At 43.3% G+C, this 25,249-nt stretch overlaps 1 protein-coding gene across 7 annotated transcripts in view; it reads right to left on the reverse strand.

Annotated features, from left to right (window-relative positions):
- FOXRED1 (FAD dependent oxidoreductase domain containing 1) overlaps nucleotides 1-25,249 on the reverse strand; it is a 942,813-nt gene that overhangs the window by 680,529 nt on the left and 237,035 nt on the right. For all 7 annotated transcript variants that reach the window (XR_011201503.1, XR_011201504.1, XM_069224511.1 and 4 more), the window contains one exon: nucleotides 15,765-15,859. Coding sequence is in view for 5 of the 7 variants with exons in the window: in XM_069224511.1 (XP_069080612.1) it covers nucleotides 15,765-15,859 (95 nt within the window). In the remaining 2 variants the exon portion in view is untranslated. The remainder of the gene's footprint in view (nucleotides 1-15,764; nucleotides 15,860-25,249) is intronic.

A 25,249-nucleotide genomic window follows, 5' to 3' on the forward strand; every position in this document is an offset into this window, starting at 1 on the left:
TAGAAGTTTGCAGTGAGGTATTACTGACAAGTCTAGGAGTGTTTCAACACCAGGATAGTACGCGCTCTACGGGCAACATAATGCAGGATGACAGATCTTATGCAATGTAGTGATTCATGCTTTGTGTGCTGATATTGCATATTAACTTTTTGCATTACAGGTATTTATCTTGAAATGTCATTAATACTGTTTGCAATGTATTGTTTATTTCCAAGCCTTTCCTGCAACCTGGCTAGGTGTGGCAGATGGGTGGGCTTGGGTCTATTTAAGGAACCCAGCCCAGCTCCACGTGCTCACTATTCAGAGATCCCGGTGGAGAGCAGCAGCATTTTCCAGGGCTCTGGTTCCGGAGGCCTACTTGGACATTTCCTGGCCCTGTCCTCATTATCTTGCTGATCTTCAAGCAGGCGGTAAGGCGGAGTTCAGGAAAGACCTCGACTCCGTTTTTCTAGAAACATTTGAGTTTTTGGCTTTGTGATTTACCGCGTGTGTGATTTATTCTTGGCACTTAATCCTTGCAGTTCAGATCAGCATGGTGCGCCATAATTTTGAGGCATTTAAATCTTGATGGTTGAATCGGCAACAGTGTGTGAGATTCATTCTTGGCAATTAACTCTTGCAGTTCGGATCGGGAGAGTGCGCGATCATTTCTTGGCATTTGAATCTTGATGGTTGAATCGGCAACAGTGTGTGCGATTCATTCTTGGCAATTAACCCTTGCCTTTCAGATCGGCCAAGCGCGCGATTATTCCAGGTACTTGAGTCTTGATGGGCAGTCTGGCATTAGGGTGCGCAATCATTTCTGGGCAACTGAATCTTGAAACTTGGATCAAACAAAGTGTGACCTTTCTTGACAAAACAAGTTTAGTCCGTTTGCCTATTCTACAGTATAATTCATGAATCCTGTAGCAGTTAATTCTTTGGGAACAAATGTACTCATTGACTCTTGTTGTGATTAAATTGCTATTCTAAGGATTAACTTGAGAAAGTTCAATGTTCAGAGTATATGATTATAAAAAGGTCACATTATTGAAAAGTTCTTGATCTCTCACGTTATTAGAGCAGTAAGTTAAAACAAAGTTCATGAAGAATAATGTGAATGACTTTGCTATTGTGTTCTTAACTCTTGCTTCCACAGGTCTCCTTCCCCGCTGTTCCCAACCTAAACCCCATCCCCGCTTGGCCATTCTTTAACTCTGTGCTGTAACGGCTAGTAGAGTTTGGAGCTGCCAAGAGGTGGCTATATTGGGAACAGGCGCAAACCCCGAGGATCCAGTCTCGCTGACAGAGTGTTGTATACCAATGTTGTCGTGCCCACGTTGGGGCTGAGTATCATGCTGAGAGGTCTGACGCAGTTTGCTGACCAGAAATGGAAGTAGTGGAAGAGGGGAAAAAGCGTAAGCAAATATCCCTGACCATTTGATCCATAGAGCATTGCCCTAGGACAGAGGGTGTGGGTGACTAGACGCAATGTTTTGGCAGTTTGTGATTTCGCTTGTTGCCAATAGGTCTATTTCTGGTGTCCCCCACTTTTGAAAGTACTGATGAAATACAAGAGAGTGAATTTCACACTCGTGTATCTGTCCGTGTGTTCTGCTTAGGAGATCCGCTAGCTGATTGTGTATTCCTGGGATGTATTCTGCTAGTAGATTAATTGGATTGTGAACTGCCCATTTCCATATTGTTTGGGCTAGAAGGGACAGTTGAGATGAATGTGTCCCGCCCTGTTTCTTTTGGTAATACATGGTTGCCATATTGTTGGTTTTTATCAAGACAGTCTTGTGTTTGAGAAGTGGCTGAAACGCTTTTAAGGCAAGAAACACAGCTAATAATTCTAAATGGTTTATATGATAATTTAACAGTTTTGAATCCCATACCCCTTGAAGGGTAAGGTTGTTGAGATGGGCTCCCCAACCTGTCATTGATGCATCTGTTATTGTGGTCTGCTTGTATCCTTTGTGGATTTGGATAGGCTAATGCTTTTTGTGTATAACACCTATGTAAGGTTGCACCTGTGCTGGCTGAAGATGGGATTTTTGGTAGTTGAGTGAACCCTAGTGTGTGTGTGTGTGTGTGTAGGGTCTCTATTGTATATTGAGTGTGTTGTTGATATTATATAAAATTGCTTGATTTTATTAGCCAATCAACTAGATAAGGAAAGGCATGTATGGGTTGTTTTCTTAGATAAGCTGCTACTACCTCTAGACATTTTGTAAATACTCTTGGAGCGGTTATGCTGAATGGGAGAACTTTGAATTGGTAATGTTTTCCTGCTATTACAAATCTGAGGCGTTTTCTGTGAGCTGTATGGATGGGTATATAGAAATATGTGTCTTTACGATCTAATGCAGTCATGTAATCTTGTTTTTGTAGTAGTGGAATGATGCCCTGCAGAGTTACCATGTGAAAGTGTTCTGACAGGATACATAGATTTAGGGATCTGAGGTCTAGGATGGGTCTGAAAGTGCCATCCTTTTTGGGTATGAGGAAGTATAGTGAGTATACTCCTGTTCCTTGTTGAGAATGTGGGACCAATTCTATTGCCGGTTTTAGTAGTAGCGATTATACCTCTTGTTGTAATAGAACATTGAGTTCTGGGACAATTTGTGATAACGTGGAGGAATGTTTGGAGGAGTAGAAATCAATTCTAGGCAATAGCCATTACGGATAATTGACAATAACCATTGGTCTGTGGTGATATTGTGCCATTGAGAGTGGAACTGCTGCAGTCTTCCCCCCACAGGAGATGTGTGGGGTTGAGGGATGGTTAATAAGTCACTGTTTAGATGGGGTAGTGGCTTGTTTCAAGGCCTGGAATTTGCCTCTGGTTCTAAAGTGTTGGCCTCTATAAGAACCTCTAAATCCCCCTCTTTGGTACTGCTGTTGTTGCCCTGGTTTTGCCTGGGAGGTAGAAGCCTGTGTGGATTGTGGCTTGAAACCTCCTCTAAATTGTTGCCTACGAAAGGAGCCTCTGTAAGGTGTTGTATACAAGGCACCTGTTGCTTTTACAGTGTCTGTCCTGAGTTTTTCTATGGCAGTGTCCACCTCAGGACCAAACAGGTGTTTTTATTGAAAGGCATATTCACCACTGTCTGCTGTATTTCTGGCTTGAAACCAGATGAACGTAGCCATGCATGTCTGCGTATGGTGACAGCAGTATTCATGCTTCTAGCTGCTGTATCTGCAGCATCAAGGGCAGACCGTATTTGATTGTTAATTATGGCCTGACCCTCCTCAACAATCTGTTGTGCTCTTTTTTTGGTGTTCTTTTGGGAGGTGTTGTAGGAGTTCCTGCATCTCGTTCCAGTGGGCTCCATCATACCTTGCCAGCAAGGCTTGCGAGTTGGCAATTCGCCATTGGTTTGCAGCTTGTGTCGCTACCCTCTTGCTAGCAGCATCAAATTTTCTAATCTCTTTGTCAGGGGGAGGACCATCCCCTGACGACTGGCTGTTAGCCTTATTCCTGGCTGCACTCACAAGCACTGAGTCTGGAGGTACTTGGTGAGTAACTTAAGCAGGGTCTGTAGGTGCAGGCTTATATTTGTCAATACGTGGTGTTAAAACCCTAGCTTTGACTGACTCACTAAATATTTCATCCGCATGCTTAATCATGCCAGGTAGCACTGGGAGGCACTGATAGCTTGAGTGTGTGGAGGATAAGATGTTGAAAAGAAAATGCTCCTCTAAAGGTTCAGTGTGCATAAGCACCCAATCTTATGATGCTGCTCTAGAAATAACCTGCGTGTATGCAGTAGTGTCTTCTGGTGGAGAAGGTTTTAAAGGGTATAAGTCCGGATCATTGGCAGGAATAGGATCTGGATCATAGAGATCCCAAGGATCAACTATCACCGTGAGAATATTGTGAATGAGGTGGTGAAGGCAGAGGTGGTGAAGGCAAAGGTAGTGGGCTAGTGGGTGGTGGCGAAAAAGAAAGTTGTGGTGAATGAGGGGGAGAAGTATGGATAGGTAATGGTTTCTTCCGTTTGAAAATCTTTGCTGGTGATAGAGCAGTATCTAAATGTTCTTGGAAAGCCAACTTTCTCTTGGTTTGCAGTGGAGGTGCAGTAATTATTCTGCCAGTCATTTTATGGATATGAATCTTTGATTGTCTCTCATCCATGATTTCAAGAATGAGTTGAACCTCTGTATCTTCAGAAACATGATCAGACCGTCTATATGATCGTTCATCAAGTGATTTTGAGCTCTGCTTAAGATGGCTCGAAAGTCCTTGTTCTTCTGAATAAGAAGACTTTTTCGGCTCTGAAGATGATGGTTTTTTCGGGCCCGATAATACAGCCGGTTGTATCGGCTCCGAAGAGTGGAGAATTCGACTTCGGTTCAGAAGGTGAGTTCTTGATTGATTTGCTCGACTCAGTATCGACGGAGGTTTGGTCTTTTTCGACACCGAACCCGAAGTTCGGTCGACAAGAATCTTCTTTTGTGTCAAACCATGGCTCTCTGGCAGTGGTGCATCCAAAGCCTTCAAGGACTTTTTATGAGTGCGCGTAGGGGCAGTCGTACTCACGTGCTGACTAGCATTGATGAGTCTATCTTTCTCCGAGTCTTCTTCGGAGTCGATGTGTCTGATGGAAAGTGCCATCTGTGCCTGTTCTTCCTCCACGGTGTCAATATGTTCGGTACTCTTCGATGCCATTTCTAGTCTCCTAGCTCTCCGATCACGCAGGGTCTTCTTGGACCGAGATGATTGACAGGCCTCGCAATCCTCTTCTTTGTGATCGGAGGAAAGACACAGATTTCATACAGGATGTTGGGTCTGTGTATGGAAATTTTGCGTGCCATCAGGGACAAAATCGAAATGGAGTCCGATCCATCAGGCTTCGAAGTGGTAGGCCCGAGTCGGGCGCACACGCCCAGAAGGGCAATATTTAGTTTTCAACTATACTATTGGTTCGAGAGTAGGTGGAAACGCGATCTAAACAATACCGATGGTGAAAGAAGTTTTCTAAAGTTTCGGATTCAAAATCTCGAAGCGAGGACCAGACAGTGGAAAGAAAACAATCTAGCAACAGAGTCGATGCCCATGTGCATTATGACCGAGAGGAGTCACCACTCGATCCTGTGACTCCGAAAACACTTCTTCGAAGAAGAACAACTTGTAACACTCCGAGCCCAACACTAGATGGTGGAATAATGCATAGCATGGGTATCTGCAGCTACACATGCCATTGAGCATATATGCATATTGCTAGTAGGTAGTTATAGTTAGGACCTAATTTCCACTGAAAAAGCGTTTTGTGACTTGCCTAGATCTTTCACACCGTTTAACGAAACTTCACAAAATTTTCCAAAAAAAGCTGCCATCTAGGGTCCTGTTGTGCTTGGAAAGTTTAGGGATGATCTGTCAAGCACAGGTCAAGAAAAAAGGGGGGAGAAGGTCACAAAAAAGTGTGTTTCCTATGTTAATTCCCATAGACTCTATAGACACGCCTGCAGCCCAAACCACTGGACAGAACTAAAAAAAAAATTGGCAAAAAGGTAGCCTTTGGTCCGCAGATCACTTTTATTTGGTGCAAATTCGTTCTGTAGTTTTTGGGAGATTAAAGGGAAAATAAATTTGTATATCTAAGGCTGCGGATCCAGTAAGATCTCCTGCTGAGTTCTGATTGGCTGCAAACACTTCAAACAAGAACTATTGGCAGCGGGCTTCAGCAGAGTCCCCCAATAAATTAAAAAAATTAAAAAAAATTAGAAAAGGGGCCAGGGTAGAAGTACCCTGAACCCTTAGGCTTGGCCCACGGTCCCCCTGTGGCCCCGCCAGGCATCAAAAGTTGTTTACATAAAAATTCTCAGCTAACTCTGCGGCTGGACCCACGGATATTGCAGAGAATTTAAATTAAAAAACGGGGTCTCCTTCATTTTTAGTTTATATAGCCCCCGGGTGGACCAGGACCTCTGGGACTTTATACAGGATGGAGCACACAGGGCCCCCTCCTATTGCTTACTAATGATCCGGAGACCATCACCTCCCTGGGGCTGAAGAATGAAATATCCACCAACTCTCCGGGGCACAAGTTGTACTTGAAATAACTAACTATAACAGCTGAATTACTATGGTTTTGTATGTTTAAAATGTGAGCTAAACTAAAAATTCCCTGTAACCTTTGTTTGTTTTAGTTAATATATATGTAGAGAGAGAGATATTATCTAGTGGCAGTCGCCACAAGGTAGTTATAGTTCGGGCCTAGTTTGGCTAGAAAAAGCATTTTTTTTTACGTAAATATATCTTTGACGCCGGTTAATGAATCTTCACAAAGTTTTCTAAAACAATTTGACGCTCACATCAGCTGCTGTCTGGAAAGTTTCGGGGTGATCCATCAAGCGGAGGCTAAGAAAAAGGGTGGGTCCCAAAACACGTTTTCCCCATGTTAATTTCCGCAGGGATTTTGAAAACGACTACAGCCCAAACCGCTGGCCTTATTTACACCAAATTAGGCAGAAAGCTAGTTCTTGGTCCAGAAAGAAACCTTTTTGTTATTTGCTGTAAATCCCTACAGTAGTTTTTGAGATATTAAAGAAAAATCTAATTTGTATATCCCGGGATGCGAAGGCTCCGTGAACTCTTCTGACCATGTGCTGAGATCTGATTTGCTGCCAACACTTCAACCAGGAAGTGTTGCCAGCCATTTTGAGACTCTGCTTCAGTCCAGTCTCAAACAAAAAAAATAAAAAATTAAAAGGGGGTAGGTGGTTCCGTTACCCTAGCCCTCTAGCCTTGGGGCAGGGGTCCCACAGGGGCCACCCCCAAGGCTTCCAAGGATTTTTAAAAAATCACTGCAGGAATCGAGACAAATCTACAAATGTCACTTTTTTTTTTTTAAAGCAAGCGCAATCTCCCGCAATATTTCTTTTCTTTTGTGTCCTCAGGTGAGCCAGGTCCCGGGGGCATACTGTAAAAAAAAAAAAAAAATAGGAGGGAGGTTCAAGAGACCCCCTCCTAGGGCTTATGAAAGCCCCCGGGACCACTACCTAACTTGGGACACTACCTTTAATGTGTGCAGGGGGTGGCTCCTCCTCCTCCTCCCCCCCCCCCCCCCCCCCAGGGACCACCACCTCCCTGGGGGCTGTAATAAATGAAGGGGGTACGCTGCAGATCCTGGCCTCCAGGGACCACTGCTACCTCCCAAGATTCCCACCCTTGAGAGGTAGCTGTTTGGAGTTTTTCCCACCAAGCAAAAGCAAACATTAATCTGCTTTTTGCAAGTTGGAGCTGTTGACAGCTCCCGGCTGCAGAAAGTTTTCATCTGTTTCCCTGCGCACAAATATGCATGCAGGGAAACAGAGGCAAACATTGCTGCCGCAAGCAGGGAGTTGCTATTTCAAGAAGCCCCCTGCTTGCGGCAGCAATGCTGGCTCCCACAGTGCGGGGAGCAGACTAGGACTGCAGTGGCCGTTATGCTCACCCCATGGTCCTGTCACTCACTCACTCACTCTCTCTCTCTCTCTCTCTCTTCCATCCCATGGTAGAGAGCACAAGATTGTTATTACAATGGTCTCTCCATGCAATAACGTCAACGTGTCATACTGGCAAGATGTTTGGGTGCAAATGTTATAGTTATGTTTTGAGACACAGCAGACAAGTTTCTCTTGTGGCCCACTGGTAAAGCTCTTGGACTGTCACTCAGTAGGTTGGAAATTCAAATCCGGGTATTTCATGGTAGTTTGTCTATTTCTAAGCATTTTGAATGTTAAACATTCCTAGTGAATGAAAATGTACGTGTTCATGCCATTAAAATCTTTGGTTCGAATGTCATATGTATGTCTGGAAACTGAAAAGCAAGGAGTCACCTGGTATCGACGCAGGGTTGGGTGGTTATAGGCGGATGGCCGCAGGGACTAGCTGCAGACTTAAGGTAACTATAAGGAAACTATAACTAATGCCCTCGTGATGCACTGCTAATTACCACAGATATTACAGCACTCATGACAATTTCTATGAAGTCATTAAATTAAAAATATAAGTGAAACAATAGCAGTCAAACTATTGAAGAAACTACTGTGCATGGCAGGGGCGTGAGTTATAGTTGCCTTAGGCCGCGAGTTATAGTTACTTAAAATAACTGCTGAATTTCTATGGTTTTATTCAGAACCAAACTATAACGTGTTTTAATATAACAAGGAAGGTTATCCAAACGGCACTCCAAGCAACAAATGATTTATTTATTTAAGACTGTCACCATATTTTAAGGAGAACAATTTCTCGACTTGCATGGGCTACGCGTTTCAACCATTCGGTCTTCTTCATCAGCCCAAATAATTACAGAAGACCCCGCTCCCTTAGAAAATATACGCATGGTTTAACTAGACATAAAAAACAGATTATTTGAAAAGAACCCCACAGCACCGCACAATTAAAACAATTTAAAAAACACCCCAAATAGATCAAAATCTTAATTAAAATAAAATCATCCAAAAATAATGATATCTCAGTTATTATCAAAATATATATCCAGTATTTCATTATCTGCAGGGCATTTCTTTAACAAAACATTTTGGCTCTTAACTCAGCCTGTGGTGGTCCTACGACAATGGGACTACCACCAAAACGTTCAGCAAGACGTGTTCATTCCGTCTAGGTCATCTCTGGATTCCCACACTAGCTTGGTGGGGGACTCCAAAATAGTAACCTCTCCCACCATTGTGTCTTTTCAAGATTTCATGGCTGGAACTTTTGTTTTACAGCTGGGAGTAGTTTGTGTTTTTAAGGGCCTTTTTGTAAATTATTGCAGTAGGCCTGAAAATTCATGAGGCAAAACACCCATTAGGAGCTAAATATACGGTTAAATTGCATTACCTTCTGCCATTCTCTTTTCATGTGATTATACCCTTTACAGGCTATGTGGTTACATGACAATGTTTCTTCCAAATCCTATATTTTTGCGCTGTCCTCTAGGGGCTGTTCTAAGCATTACAGTCAAGATACTACAATATTTGCTGCACTCAGATACTCGCCCCATAATGCTTTGCGGGCATTCCTTTTACAAAATATTTTTGCCCATAACTTACAGTGTGGTAGTCCTAGGACAATGGAACCAGCATCAAAACGGTCAGCAGCATGACAAACTTTTTCTGTCTAGCTCATCTCGGGGTCCCCATACTAGGTTGGGGGGACCCCATAATAGTAACCGTTCGCACCATTCAGTGTCTGAGTTCTCACGGCTGAATCTTTTGTTTTCCAGCTGTGAGTAGTTTGTGTTCTTAAGGTCCTTCTATGTCATAATATTGCTGTAGGCCTCAAAATGTTTAAGGCACTACACCCTCTAGGGGCTAAATATATGGTTACATAGCATTACTGTCTGCCATTCTCTTTTCATGTGGTTATGCCCTCTAGGGGCTGAGTATATAGTTACATGACCATGTTTCTTCCAAATGCTAATTTTTTTGTGGTGTCCTCTAGATGCTGTTCGTAACATTATAGTCGAAATACTACAATATTCACTGCACTTGGAAACTCGCACCATAATGCTTTGCAGGGCATTCCTTTTACAAAAATATTTTTGCCCATAACTTACTGTATGGTGATCCGAGGCCAAAGGGATCACCATCAAAATGGTCAGCGTGACGACTTTCTGTCTAGGTCATCTCTGAATCCGCACACTAGGTTGGGACCCCTCCCACCATTGTGTCTTTTTAAGCTCTCTTATGGCTGGTATGTTTGTTTTACAGCTGTGAATAGTTTGTGTTTTAAGGGCCTTAATATTATTACATTATATTATATCATTATATTATATTATAATATTATATTATAATATTATTCTAGTAAGCCTGAAAATGTGTAATACATTACACCCTCTAGGGGCTAAATTTATGGTTACATTGCATTACATTTTGCCATTCTATTTTCAGATGGTTATGCTCTCTAGGGGCTGACTATATGGTTGCATGACCACATTTCCATGTGGTGGTCCTAGGACAATGGGACCACCATCAAAATGTTCAGCACGCTGTGCTTGTTCTGTCCAGGTCATCTCTGGGTCCCCACACTAGGTTGGGGGGACCCCAAAATAGTAACCTCTCCCACCATTTAGTGTCTTCTTAAGTTCTCATGGCTGGAACTTTTGTTTTACAGCTGGGAATAGTTTTTGTTGGCCTAATTTGTAATATTATTGCAGTAGGCCTGAAAATGTATAATGCACTACGTCCTCTAGGGGATAAATATATTGTACAATGCATTACGTTCTGCAATTCTGTTTTCATGTGATTATGCTCTCCGGGGGCTGACTGTATGGTTACACAACCAGGTTTCTTACAAATGCTATTTTTATTGTGGTGTCCTCTAGGGGCTGTTCTGAGCATTACAGTCAAGACACTTAAATATTCACTACACTGGAAACTCTTCCCATAATAATGCTTTGCAAGGCATTATTTTTACAAAAACAATTTCCCCATAACTCAGTGTGGTGGTCCTAAGACAATGGGACCACCATCAAAACGGTCAACAGGACGTGTTTTTTTTTTTAGTCTCTGGGTCCCCACACTAGGTTGGGGGCCCAAAATAATAATATAAATAAACATAATAAATATTGGCAATGTTTTCATTTTTTGCTGCAAATAGAGGAAGAAGGTAAATGGAAGTGCTTCAGTTAAATGCAGGGCCACTGGAATTAAGTGACAGAGGACCAAATTATGTGGCAGGGTTGACCAATTTATGTGTCAAGAAAAGTCCAGTTATGCATTTACAACACCAATGGCTCTACCTCAAACAAATGCGAGACCTATTACATTGCAAATGCTTGCTTTCTTTGTAATTGATGTACACCAAAAAAAACAGGAATCATCTTCAATTTAATTGACGGCGCAATGCACATTTATCAATGTAAAACATTGTTTATAGTAAGTTATAATGCACACAACACATGCTGCATATCTCGCCACTATCTTGGTTATCAATGTTGTTTTTGTGAGATATGCTATACAATTAAGATTGTGTCGCAGGTAAAGTGCCCTTTTCAAGTTATTTTTATCAACAAACATGCTTAAAATCATAACATCATCTAAACAGTTCCCTGATAGCTAGGGCAGGTGCGGAACCCAGTAAAACATGTTCTGCGATGGGAAGAGGGAAAAGACGCATTGGGAGTAAATGTCTTGTGGTCTGTCGTATTTTGTATTCCTAGCAAGTCGCTCACAAGTAGTGGGATTGTTGTCCACTTTTTCACAGGGAATTTGTATAACCCTTTCTGGTCTCAAAAAAGGGTTAGACTTCTAATTTTATTGCATGGCTACACAGTATTGGCGAAGGCCATTGGCTTCCTCTTTGCTTAGTGCAGTGCTCTCACTAGTTATTAATTTCTCAACTGCTGACTCCAATTGCTGGATTAGTAGGCCTGTTATGTGGATTTCCACTGCATTGTTATGGCTTTCTTTGCCAGCACTACGAAAAAGTCAGCATATTTTGTCTCTGACTAGGACGAGGGAGAAACCCAGGAGACAAGCGTCAGATGTCATGTAATGCTTTCTACCAACTACTTCTGCTGTAGTGTCTCCAACCTCATGCCAAATCTAGCCAAGAGCGGGACAGTCCAACATCATCCAGAAGGACTAATAAGGCAGTGGTGACAATGTGCCAGTCCATATGGCTGCAATTTACTGATCGTATATAGGGATATGTATGCCCTCTGCGACTGGCAATATTCGATCTGTTAGAGTTGAGTATTAGGAGAAACCTTTCTGAAGTATTTCGGAAGTTCCTTCCAATATTTGTCTCTGATTGAGTAATCCAGGTATTTTTCCTAGCTAAACTTCAGTTTGCTAAAAGGTTAGGTACATATATTTAGTAAATATATATGTAGCCAGTTGATAACCCTACAGACTATATCCGTGGTAAAGTGTGTCTGCATGTAGCTATATGGCTACTGTTCTTTGTGGGATATAAACCATAATGTATGCATTTCTGCTAATATGGCCCTGTGTTTTAAGAATTATCCTGGTGAGAGCCCACTGCGGCCCATATACAGATCAAATATGATTAAAACTCCATTCTCAAAAAAGGTCCCTCGCTGTAGTGAGTTCAAATTGATCGAACTTCGTCACTCTACTACGGTTGATAGATCCAGTGTAGGTAAACAACAAGTCAAGTTAAGAAGTCAAGGGTTATGGCATGTTTATACAGCTTGATACCCAGCAGATCTTACAGTGCTCGCCATTGATAATACTGTTCTATGCGCACAAGGTAGGATGTGAAGTTGTGGGGCCTAAACGGCCGAAGGACCCAATGAGCTAGCTTTGCTATTCCAGCCCCCTGTGGTTCTTCCTTAAGCTTGGCCTTGTGCTGTACTGCAAGCCAGCACATTAGACATTGGATTTGGGCTAAGTAGCACTGTTCAAAGTCAGGGATACCAAGTTTCCCTTGACCCCCTCAGTCTTTTCAGAATGTCTAAGGTTCCCTGCGGGAGACCCCCATTCCATTTCAAGTCCACCAATAAACCGTCTAATTCTTTAAAATGCCATCTAAGGATAACACACATTAAGTGTGTGTAATGAAGTAGGCAAGGCAAACTAATCATCTTGTACAATGCTATCCGCCCAGCTGTTGTAAGTGGAAGGGACTGCCAGAAGGACACATGCAGTTGAAGAAACCTAACAGCACACACAGGATTGGCATCTAGGTCAGCTTCACAACAAACTTGTACACCTAGACATGTAAACGTGAAGGGCTCTCATGTGGGGAGGGATTCCATGGGACTGTCCCAAGCCGGGTTGGCTCTAGGTTCCATCAGGTACAGACTGGTTTTACCCCAGGTCACCTTCAGCCCAGCCAGAATTAATCTTGCTGATGTGGCATTATGAACAAATGCTGAATGAAACAGCAATTTCTGTTAAAAAGGTGCTTGTCAACTGCAATCTAGAGATGTATAAAGGGGGCCCACAGGGCAGGCAGGGATTTTTGCTCTCAGCCATGAAGGTTAAGGTTGTTTGCTTCTAATGGCGCAGTGCCTATCCTACTATGGTTCTGCAAAATGGGCCAAATAAAATCTTTCCACACTTTACTGTCAGGGAAGCGGGAACAAGCAGTCACTGGCTTTTCAGGGCGGTAGTATGACAGTGCTCGAGCTCAGCTTTAAATGATCAGCTACAATAATCTTACTGTCCAACCTAGTGCTCATCTTTACAAGAACCATACAGCTGCAATAAATACGACACATTTTAATTATTATGTAAGTCAGGGTCCACTGCGTAGACATTTCACCCGCCCCGATCTTTCTCTACTTTCTAACGATCTTCCCTAGATATGGGGTTCTTTTTGATCAGTTCAGGAGTGGCATGAACCAGACTCAGGTGTAGTTTTTTACCTGCCCACAATAAAATATGCTCAGTCTATTGGGGCCTTACCCCTCCATGAGATATGGAACAATCTACGAGCTTTGTGTCAGGTGAGGCTCTCCTGTGCTACTGGCTGAGTCGAAGTGAGCTGGCAAGTCACTCTCAAGCAGCCCAGCTTACTAGACGTCCCACAGGCACCGTGGATGCTCTTGGCCTCGCTCCTCCTAATCTGTCTTCTGCAGATCCAAGCAGTCTCCTCCCTCACAGCAGATAGGCAAGCTTCTAGGTGCTTCAGGGCATGTCAAGAGCTCCTCCAGCAGAAGCTGAACCTTCATGTGATGTCCCCTCATCTCTTTGAAACTGACTGTCATGCAGACACAAGCCCTGATGCATACTTGAAAAAGGAACACAATGGGAAGGGGTTGGAGGTGGTGTGTGTGTGTGTGTGTGTGTGTGTTGGGGGGGGGGGGGGGCGGTGTTAGACGGTGTCTGATCGCAAGGTTTTAGCCAACTCTCTAGAAAGTGAATATGGCTACACTTTCTCCTGTAGAGCTCTTCTGGGGCATTTCTCCTCTGAAATGTTCTCTCTCCATGTTATTTTCAGATAGCCTTTGAATAAAGTAATGCTTCTCACAGCAGGTCACAGTGGGCCTGTCTCCATTTTGTACCCACAACAGAGGCACAAAGGGGTGTGAGGTATCTGCACCTGGCTGTCATTCGCCCAACTGAAGGAAAAGCCAGGACAAGACAAAATGGCAGACATCAGTGAGAGATGCCCCCACCCTTCACAACAGAATGTGCAGTCCTATCCCTCACCCCTACAATCCACCTAATGGCAGTGTACAGAAAGACTAATCAGCATCTCCTTGCTAATCCAAAGGGCTCATACAATGTATATGGCAACTCAGTCTCCACTCCCTTCATTCCAGTGGCTGGATCGCCTCCCTCCAGCTACAGGAAAGCAACAGTACACTTCTGCTGTCTGGAAGCACAGTGCTCACCCTCCACCTTGTGTTAGGCTAGACCATGGATATCCAAAATGGATTCTGCTAGCCTCTGACACACACACACACACACACACACACATGTATATGCATGTATTACAATTTCTAGACACTTAAAACACTCTTGCAATATTCAGGACAAAAGGTCTGGGTATACGTCTAGAAGAGGAACAATATGCAAGTGGGCCAAAAGGCATCAACGCCTGTTACACAGATAAAAAGATCTGGTCACACTACTGACGTCCCCTAACCATGGTATGCTGCCACTGCCGGTAAATGGATTGTCCCTACCTACAACAGGGAGAGCAGACCACTGTCAGTAATAACAACTTAGTGCATCGCTCCAGGTCAGAGGACTGATCAAGGACCTCACGTAGTCCGAGACATGCCTAGGCCTCTCCACCAAGACTTAGATTAATATGATGCCAGAGACAAAATAAAAAGTCAGGGGGGCATGCCTATATAGCATGCAAATGACATTATCGTCTCAAGGAAGGCTGTCTGAGATGCACAGAGGGAGAAATAGCATCTGAAATAATGTAAGTATTGTTGAATCTCCAAGATGCAAGGTCAGGATGACAAGTGGATGGAACCTAGTCCACTGCCTACCTTGTGTTTGTAATCTAGTGTTGGATGCTGTAGGTTACAAGGATGAAGATGTTGCTGATGTGTGTTCAAGTCAGCATGGACAATGTGTCTGTGATGGAGAGTGCATCTAGGTTGTCTTGTGTAGTAATGCCAGCTGTCTAGTGGGCTAGAATGTGCCTTGATGAGCATGTTTTGCAGGGTATGGCTGCTAATCAGTGGTGTTTGGATGAGGTTGTGGAGTGAGTGAGTGTTTTTTTTTTTTTTTTTTTTTTTTTTTTTTTTTTTAAGAGAACGTAAACCATGCATGTTGTGCTGATGGCTTTTCTGAGGGCCAGAGCTCTTGAGTCTTCTCCTAGGCCCTTCGTGGCCTGAAGAGATACAAGCAGTACAAAGTCCTTTACTTCATCCACCCCTTGCTAGGGACACTCGTGGAGTGGCATGCCCATGAATGTTAAAGGAAGCAGAAGGTGGTAACCTGTATTCAGTTCATATATGCCATCAGAAGAAGGTTAAATAAACACAATTGGCAAAGTACAGGCTGACTGGAAGAGAGGTTTTGAAATATCGTTGGTGGTGGGTGTTTGTTGTTAGGCAATGGAAGCCCATCAGCAGGAGGTCACAAAATGTTGTTGGGAAAAATAAGGGCAAAATGTGGACAGCTTGGGGGAACAAAGTAATCTGATCACTACTGGGTGAAGTTCAAGCTGGAAAGGTTACCTGATACCATGTAAACTCCTGAAATCTAAATGCCTACAACGGAAGCAATTGTCATAAAATAAAGCAATGCCAGCAAACGCATTAATAAGAAACAGAATACCCTATGGACAACAAACTCTGCCCCCAATATATCATACAAATTACAATAACCAGCCCGGTCAAAGTCACAAGTACCATATGAAGCAAGGACAATGCCTTCTGAGTTGATCCAGGGGAATTTCTTTTTCAGCTCTTCCGGATGTAGTAATGCCACTTTTGCACCCTCAGACCTGGAAACGTAAGTTAATTAGTGAACACAAATACAGGCATCAGAAAATAATGACTACTAAAGCACTTCTTTCACTAAAGTAGATATCTGGTACACAAGCTACAGATTTTGTAAATATTTCTGTACAACTTTAACGGTGCTCACGTGGCATTACAAAGCAAAGTGGCATATACGTTTTAACCATGTTTTCTAAGCTGCACAGACCTATTCAAGATGAGTGCGCACATGCCCCTAACATAGCTTAGTGCAATGGCCTTCCAACCTTTCAACGCACTCCCTGCCCCCGCCCTCTCCCAATCCACTCTCACCCCAAACATGGTGTAAAATAATTGAATTCGGGGCCGCCAAAATGACAAACAAATTTATGCTATAAAATGTTAGCTACTGCAAGAGATTTAAATAATTTTAAGCGGGACTGGGGACACACACTAACAAATACAGACCAAGTCGATTTTCTGCACTACATTAAAAATTTTCACAAGCAAGTCAAACATTTCAATGTGATCGCTGGGTATGTAGGCATATTCAAAGTTTTTTTTTTCCAGAAAATATGTTCCATCTTAACTTTTTTTAAACAAAACATCCAATATATGAAATTGAAAAGCATTGTTAACAAAGGAGCTAAACATTTCAAGTGCGATCGCAGAGTAGATCGGCATATTCAAAGTTTTTTTCCCCCCAGAAAAGAGGGTCTATCTTACTTTTTTTTTAAAATCCCATATATGAAATTGAAAAGCATTGTTAACAAGGCAGCTAAAATGTATAGGAGTCTGGAAGGCGTCAAAAACGTGTGACAAAAAATGAGGTTCATTCTTTTATTTTGTCACTTTATTACGGCCAGGTGCCAATCAGCCCGATGTGATAATGACGAGTCCCGGCAGTTTAGACTGTCAAAAGCACTTTGAACGATGGAATTTTTACAATATTAAAGTATAAGTCCAAACATGCAAAGATTGCTTTGTTGGCTAAACTATCAGGACTCGTTGGAGATGCTTCACAAGAAACGCGGCCACTTGGCAGTTTTGAGCATTTTTAACAATTAGAACATTGCAGGTATGTTCAGTTATGGCTCTTAAAAGTGTAGTCAAATACACGACTGCCAATATTCTATTGCCAGTAGGTCACCCTAAAGGAGTCCATATTGTGATAATTTATCCAAAATGAGGAGTGGCGATGAAGGGAGCAGTTTGGAGCTCCCAACCTACTCATGACCAGAACATGACTGAAAAATGAATTACTGATTGCTTATACAGAGAGTTTCAGGCGTCCTCTCCTCCTCCCATTCTCCCTTGTTGAGATTAACATGTTTTCAGGGTAAGATTGGCTGCATCTGGAATTTGGCCATACTGCCACATAGTCTACTGCACTGGACATTCCGACACCTGTACTGTTACAACAAAAATTATGCAGAAGTAGCAAGTGTCATACTGTCTAGAACAGTGGAGCTGAGGAGCAGGAATAAGGGGGCACCTTCGTAATAAAAACAGAGCTGGGGCATGGGGGGCACCCAAGTAAAACAACAAATAAAAAAGCAGACAGCTGTAGCCCGTGAACACATCAGGATTGCAGCTGACCCACCAACATTTTTTTTTAAAAAGAGAGAGACGCTCTTCCAAAGGAACCATGGAAGAACAGCTAAAAAAAAGTGAACAAGCATTGACAATGCCAATAGGTCTGTCTTTAAAGGAATGTTGTGTTGGAATGTGAAACATTACCAGTAAATTGTATGGGAATAGATATGTATTTGTGTGGAAGCAAAGAGCTGTATAATAATATTAGTGAAAGTTAAAAAGCCAGCTGACAGTTGCACTGTCAAACCAGGCCTAAGCATCCATCTAGGTTAATGACTGCCCTCCTCCCATCTGTACTGCTGCTAGAGAAAACCAACAATTATCTAGTTATCTAAGTCATTTTAATAGCATTACAGTCTCATGTCTGTGTCCCTGAACGTACAAGCTCAAGCAGCTGGATTAACAAAATGATCACAGCTGTGTGCACAGCAAGCACTTTTTTGTGGAAACACATGGCTTTTACCCAATCAAAACATGTACTCCTGACTCTCCATGTGTAGGCAGAGCCTAAGTCACACTCTAGTGATGCCCACATAATTGTCTGGCAACAGCTGCACTGCAGGCCAGATCATAAAAAGGTAAGGTAGGGGGCAAAAAGGGATAGGGAAGCATAGGGAATGGAAGTGACAGAGATATCACTGTGGGATAATGGGGTTGGGGGCAGGTGATTTGAGGTCTGTCTTCGGTCTTTATAAGCTGGTGTTGCAGTCCAGTGGACTGCAGGGCTTTTATATTGACCACTGGACTTTGGATGCAGGTCTATAGTGTGGTAGAAGGCAGTGGGGTCAGAGAGTTAGGGGTCTCTTTCCTGGTAAGTGAGCACATTAGCCACTGAGCAAGATACTTCTGTTATTTAAGCACTGTACTCATAAAACATTTCACTTTGATATGCGTTTTTCACTGCAGCCTACGACTTTGGTTCAATCTAGCCTCTGAATAAAATTAAAGGAACCAATTTAGCCAATGCTCTGCAATGCATATTGTCCGAGGCTGTCTCTGATCAATACCAATCATTAAAAGGGGAAGTGAGAGGATACTTTTAGAAGTTCATCATGCATCATCTAATGATCGAGAACCGAAATGCAGCCAATGTGACATTCCAACACATGCTTCAGAATATTGTTCTACCGAAGTATAGAAGGCTTCCACATTATGGACGCAAAAACCGCCACTGACAAATATTGAATGCTTCATCCTCGTGTTTTGCTCCCCGTTCGACAGATGAAAATAATCTGCTTGTTCAAATGGGACCCACATAGATGAATCTCTTCTGGAGGCCTTTTTACATCATCGAACTTGGGGGGGGTTGGACAGGTTTCTACTCTCGTGGGGCCATCCTGATAATAAATAGATACAATTACCCGAAGGTGAACCTTTGTATTCTATTAATGGTCCCTGAGATTAGATTAAAATCAAGGTAGGTCTTTCCATGTCCCTATTGTCCCCAATAGACACAAGATTCACTAAATTCTGATCAAAGTGTTTCTGTGTAACACTTGTCCTTAATGGGTCTCTGGACAATAGCCAATGCACAGACAATTATAAGAAGTAGTACGAATATCCTGATGGCACTGAGCATGGCTACCTCTCTCTTTCAGCTCAGTGTTTGAAAACAACTTGATCTGTCTCTTCTCTTACAATCCTGGCAGCTCAACCAATGATGCCTTTTTGGTGATTCTGGACTCTATACTTGTGAGATTAGACTGAAAGGTACTTAATAAGTGATGTGCGGTTAGTACAGATGATAACTGCACAATACAGTTAATTTTAGTGTAATTTCAGCAGTGTGCTCTTTGTGTGCAGTGTTTTTCTGTGGGATACTCTTAGTAAGACTGGGTTTAAGGGGGCTAGGTCGAATATTAATCCTTTCGGTGGGTCTGGCGGCTTGGGCAGTTTGCACAAACAGTGGACATGTGCATAGGACTGCTCCAAGCCGCCCTCGCACCTACCCACACGGGAAGCACGCTGGTGCTCTACCCACGGGCTACCCCTGTAAAGCAACCCCAGGCATGGCAGCAGAAGCACTTCCCCTACCACCCAAACCCCCTCCCCGATCTGATGACATTGGTGCGCTCGGCACACGCAGACATCATCATAAGCTGCTGGGATGTGCTAGAAGCCCTTTGCTTCCAGCGTGGTTGGAGGAAAAGTACGTCGATTTTTCCCCTCCGAGGATGGTTTGGGGTGGGCAAAGAGGCATCAAGGGGAAAGGGAAGGGTTTTTCCTTTCCCCCAGTGTGTCTCTGCATTCGTGCATCAGGAATGTACCCACTGGACCGCCACAGATTTCTTTGTGCAGTTTTTGTTTGGGGAGCTCCCTTAATGGGGGCATACAATTTGGCCATATTTGTAGGCCCATCTACACCCAAAGGGGCAAAAAGCCACTAGATGCTGGGGATTTTTATTCATTTATATGTCGGGAAAGGCCACTTTGGCAAGGGTCGCTCCCCTTTATTAGAGCAAGTATTTTGCAATTTCTGCCTCCCTTGGGGACAGACTCTCCATATTTTAAAAGGGGGGGAGGGGCAGACTCACCATATTTTTAGATGGAGGGGAGAGAGAGAGAGAGAGAGAGAGAGAGAGAGAGAGAGAGAGAGAGAGAGAGAGAGAGAGAGAGAGAGAGAGAGAGAGAGAGAGAGAGAGAGAGAGAGAGAGAGAGAGAGAGAGAGAGAGAGAGAGAACACACACACACTGGAGTTTAGCCGACGGTCTGCATGTACTGGTGTTTGGCTAGCTGCATGTGTACTCAGCTGCTCATGTGTGGACTTGCGCTTGGTTGACGGTGTGTGCAGACTGGCACTTGCCTGGTGGTGTGTGCGGACTGGTGTTTGCCTTGTTGTGCGAGTTATTTTATTGGGACTCCTGTTTGCGATTTCGGCACTGGTAGATCTGCAGCTTGTGAAGCATGTGTTTCATAAGAAAATCTTTTTTGTACGGTTTACTCCAAATAAGTATCATTGCCCAGCATGAATGCGTTTTTGTAAATGGCGTAATAGTATCAGCATATTTAGCTTGTGTTTTATTGCGAGTGAATTTCTCCTTGGAAAAGTGCACAATGTGTATTGTGTTGTCTTGGGTGTAATTTTCTTTAGTTTTTCCTTTCTATTCCACAAACTCACTTCAACCCCAGGAGGGGATGGCAGCAGGGTGGATGGGTTGGGTGTAGATAACGCTACATATTTGATGCACAACATGTGAATCAAGTAAAGATTCACCTTGCAAAAAGAAATAGTTACTTACCTTACCTGTAGGAGTAGTTTTGCAGTTGAATTTTCTGGATTCATATGCGACCCAGCCACCTCCGCGAAAACGAGGTGCATGGAATCAAAAGTATCACAATGAAGGAGTAGTCCAAGTAAGCAACAATGAGACAAGAACACAGAACAAAAGGTAAAATGGGAAAAAATAATCGGAAGATGGCACCCAAGTTAATTGCTTTCCGGGGCTGATCTCTGATGTCACAGGATAGGACATTAAACACCAAATAGTCAACACTGCCCAGCAGTAAAAAGAAATAAAAAAAAGATTGGACAGAAGAACTCTGGACTCAACCAGTAGAAGTGGAATGATACACAGCATATTAATGCACAAAATTCTTCAAGCTGCAGCACTACTTCTACAGGTAAGTAACCATTTCCATATTTAAGAAGACCTAAAAGCATGCTTGACGGAAGTGAAACTAGCTTTGGAGAAAACTTTAAGACAGTATGGCCAAACTGAAGTCTTGGAAAAGAAGGCAAATCAAAATGGACGGCTGTAAAATAGGCCAAAGGCAAAATTTGGGGTGAAGTAGAATTTGAGCAACTGGTCACCATCACTGTTTTTCACTTTGAATTGCAAGCTCAGTGACCGTACTCAAAATATGAAGATGTAGAAAATACATCTCGTTGAGAGGCCATTCACATTAACATTTTTGAATAAGGACTGGAGGATTAGAACATGAAGAACTATCAAAGGAGTCTTGAGAGTAGATGAGGAATGCCCAAAGGAACTGAGCAAAAAGACAGCAGGCAGACAGCAAAACAATCAAGGAACGACCTAGGGGAGTAATGGTGAAACCTTCCAGTTTCCCTTAAAGGAGAAGATCAAAAAGATGATCCTGGAGCTTTTTAAGTGACAAATGTGAAACAGATGGGTCATGCCAATGGGCATAAAATTGGCCTAGAAAGGCATGAAAAAGACAGTCTTCAAAAGAGGGCGGGCCCTCTTGGGTATTAGGCGGAGCAACAACGAGGACTTATAAAACAAAGATGCCTTTCCTACAGCGGACAATCAAAGAACACCATCTAAGACGCCCTGGGCGAATGAGAGTAAGCCATCCAATTCCACGAGAAGTTGAATGCAGGCATATAGAGGCTACAGAGATAGGAGGCAATTATCCTCTAGCCTGAGTGGAAAGAGATGACTGCCAGAATAAATGCACAGACCTTAATTTACAGAGGGGAAATGAAGGGCTGCACTAGGTATTATTGATTGGAGATTAAAAAACAGACCCAAAGGATTTTACTCTGTTAAAAGTATTGCAGGGGATTCCAGTTACCCAGACACCAAAGGTTATAAGCATGAAATAGGGGTGCTTCACATGACAGAGCACAACACAAAATATCTACACCACACTATTTCCCCATGCCTCTTGCTGCAGGGAGATAACACAAGAAACTAAGACGACCGAAAGATAGGTCTACCTAATATGGGCAGGTGGCTACTTCACCCTACTTGCACTCTTTATAGTTGTTAAAGTTCTACAGATACTCAATGTCCCACTATGCATCTAGTATTAAGATTACAATTTCACTCCTAAGCTATATTTAGAATTGAAGCTAGTCACCCTCCATGTTAGGGGCTTAATTCCACCATCACATGATGCAAGCTTCATGGGCTGAGATTGAAGGGGTAGTCGTTTTTGGCCATCCACAAGTGTTCTCTAAAATGCAAGGCAAAAAACAAACGAAAATTGCATGAGGCTCAGTAAAAAAATAGTACAGGGTATTAAAGACTAATTTTCAGAGAATGGCCTACGGGATACATCTTTACAAACCCATTGCGATGCATTCAAAACATTTTAGGAGTGCTGCCATCTCCATGATGGTAAGAATATATAGGGAGGAACACCTGCTTGAAAATAATCTTCCGCAAGAATAAGAGAAGCTTGAACTCAAGCACAAACGAACGAGTTACTTACCTTCGGTAACGACTTTTCTGGTGGATACATTAGCTACCTGTGGATTCCTCACCTCATGAGTACTCCCATGGCGCCAGCATTCGACGGAAATCTTCTTACTAGTCTCTGCACGTCGACGAGGACGTCACTGTCGCCCACGCGACGCCGTCTGACGTCATACAGGCAATAAGAGGTCCTCGACGACGTCAGTACCAATCATTTTTTACGTGCATGAGAACAACCAGGCAATGCAATGAAAGAGCAAGGCAACATCCATTATATTGATCAAGAATCCTTGAGAGTCGAAACGCGTACGTGGCTGTTGCTTGTATATATATATATATATATATATATATATATATATATATATATATATATATATACACACACACACATATATATACATATATATATACATATATACATGCATGTCTTTTCTGTAGTGGCAGTTGCCATGAAGTAGCTGAGTGGATTAGTAAAGGCAAGCGTTACCTGCGCTTTAAAACAAATGTAATGCCAGGGGGACTATGGAGATATGAGTGGTACTTTTGCTGGGTAGTACTGAGGGAATTAGAAGAGGTGGTAATGGGAGGCAGAGCAACAAAAATGACTGTTGCACAGGGTGTGTGGTAAGGTGAAGTAATACATTCTTTTTTTGTTTTTTTTCAGTGTTTTCAGAGAATCTGCAGAATTGGAGAAGAAGCGAAGGTAAGGTGACGACATTTCCTGTTGCACACAACAAACATACCCACAAGCAATTTGTGACTATCTGCCTTCTACGTAGGCTAGTAATTTAGAGGGCCAGTTTGGCCAGTTGCAGAGATGGCGTCTCGCTGGATGACTGCTGATCAAGCCCTAGCTCGGGTTATGGAGGACAGTTCTGATGTAGGCTCAGAGACTGAGACAGCAGACACAGACAGCATCTGAGGGAGAGGACAATGGGGCAGATTCTGGGAGTGATTTTTCAGTCGGCGGAGTCCCATCTGACGACACCTCTTCCAGGGAGTCTGAAGGAGACAATGACGACATCCGTGCTGTCCCTTCGCAAGCACATTCTGGGCAGCGGGACCACATTGGGTTAGCCGAACCCAGAGAGCACGTGCTTGCTGCCGCAAGCACAGAGAGAGTGCTCTCTTGGCAGCCCCCCTGTTTGGTTCAGCCCCAAATTCCACCTTTTACTGGTGACGCTGGATGTAAAGTCGATACAGCTAACTTTTTGCCAGTCGACTACATCTATATGTTTTTGGATGTTGACTTTCTTCAGAAAGTTGTGCAGCAAACAAATTTGCGTGCAGACTAATTTCTGAGGGAGTGCGGACGCACTCTAGGGCCCCGTTCTAGGGCTCGCCAGTGGACTCCCACTTCGCTGGCGGAGTTGAAGATATTTTTGGGCCTTACGCTCAAAATGGGGTTAGTACAGAAACCCACCTTGCAGTCCTACTGGACGACTCGCACGGTTTGGGTAACTCCCATCTTCGCACCATACATGAGCAGAGATCGTCTTTTGCTACTGCAGCGCATGCTGCATTTCAATGACAATTCTGCTGCATTGCCCCGGGACCATCCAGATCATGACAGGTTGTTCAAAATTCGGCCATGTCGTGGAACATTTGTCTGCCAGGTTTCCAGAGATATATACTCCTGGAAAGAATATAGCAGTCGATGAGTCCTTGATCCTGTACAAAGGACGGCTGCTTTTCAGACAGTACATTGCGAGCAAAAGAGCTCGCTATGGCATAAAGCTGTACATGCTGTGTGAGAGCTCTACTGGCTATGTGTACAGCCTGAGAGTGTATACAGGGAAGGATTCTACCCTAAACCCTGTAGGTTGCCCTCCTGCGTTAGGGGTCACAGGTAAGATTGTATGGGAACTTGTCCAGCCACTTCTTCACAAAGGTTATAACCTTTATGTGGATAATTTCTATACAGGAGTAGAGCTGTTCAGTGAGCTCTACAAAGCTGGCACTGTGGCCTGCGGTACAGTTCGTTTTAACCGCAAAGGATTCCAGGGGAGCTTGTTTGCAAGAAGCTCCAGAAATCACAGAGTACTGCATTGCGTTCTAACGAACTGCTCGCAGTCAAGTTCCTAGATAGACGTGATGTATACGTGCTCACTACAATTCATGATGAGAGCACTTCTCCCATCACGGTTTGGGGTCAGATGGCCGAAGTCCACAAGCCCATCTGTATGCTCGATTACAATAAGTACATGGGTGGAGTGGACAAGAACGACCAGGTTCTTCAACCATACAATGCGTGTCGTAAAACTCGCACTTGGTACAAGAAACTGTTTACCCACCTGATTCAGATGGCAACATATAATGCGTATGTTGTTTACTGTCAGACAACAACAGGAAGACTCATGACTTTCCTTGACTTCCAGTTGTCTGTAATTGAAAGCCTCACTGCTGTTACAGAAGAAGCAGCAGCCTCCACCTCATATGTTCTGGAGGATGTGGCAAGGCTGCAGGAGCGACACTTTGCTGATCGCATACCTAAAACACCCAAAAAGGATTGTCCATGTCGTCGCTGTAAAGTGTGCTCAAAGCATGGAAAGCGGCAGGAGAGTCGGTATTACTGTCCCCAGTGTCCATCACAACCAGGCCTCTGTATCCCTACTTGCTTTACGTTGTATCATACTAAAGCAAAGTTCTGGGAAA

Source organism: Pleurodeles waltl, chromosome 3_1 (genome assembly GCF_031143425.1).
Source record: "Pleurodeles waltl isolate 20211129_DDA chromosome 3_1, aPleWal1.hap1.20221129, whole genome shotgun sequence".
Taxonomy (NCBI): domain Eukaryota; kingdom Metazoa; phylum Chordata; class Amphibia; order Caudata; family Salamandridae; genus Pleurodeles; species Pleurodeles waltl.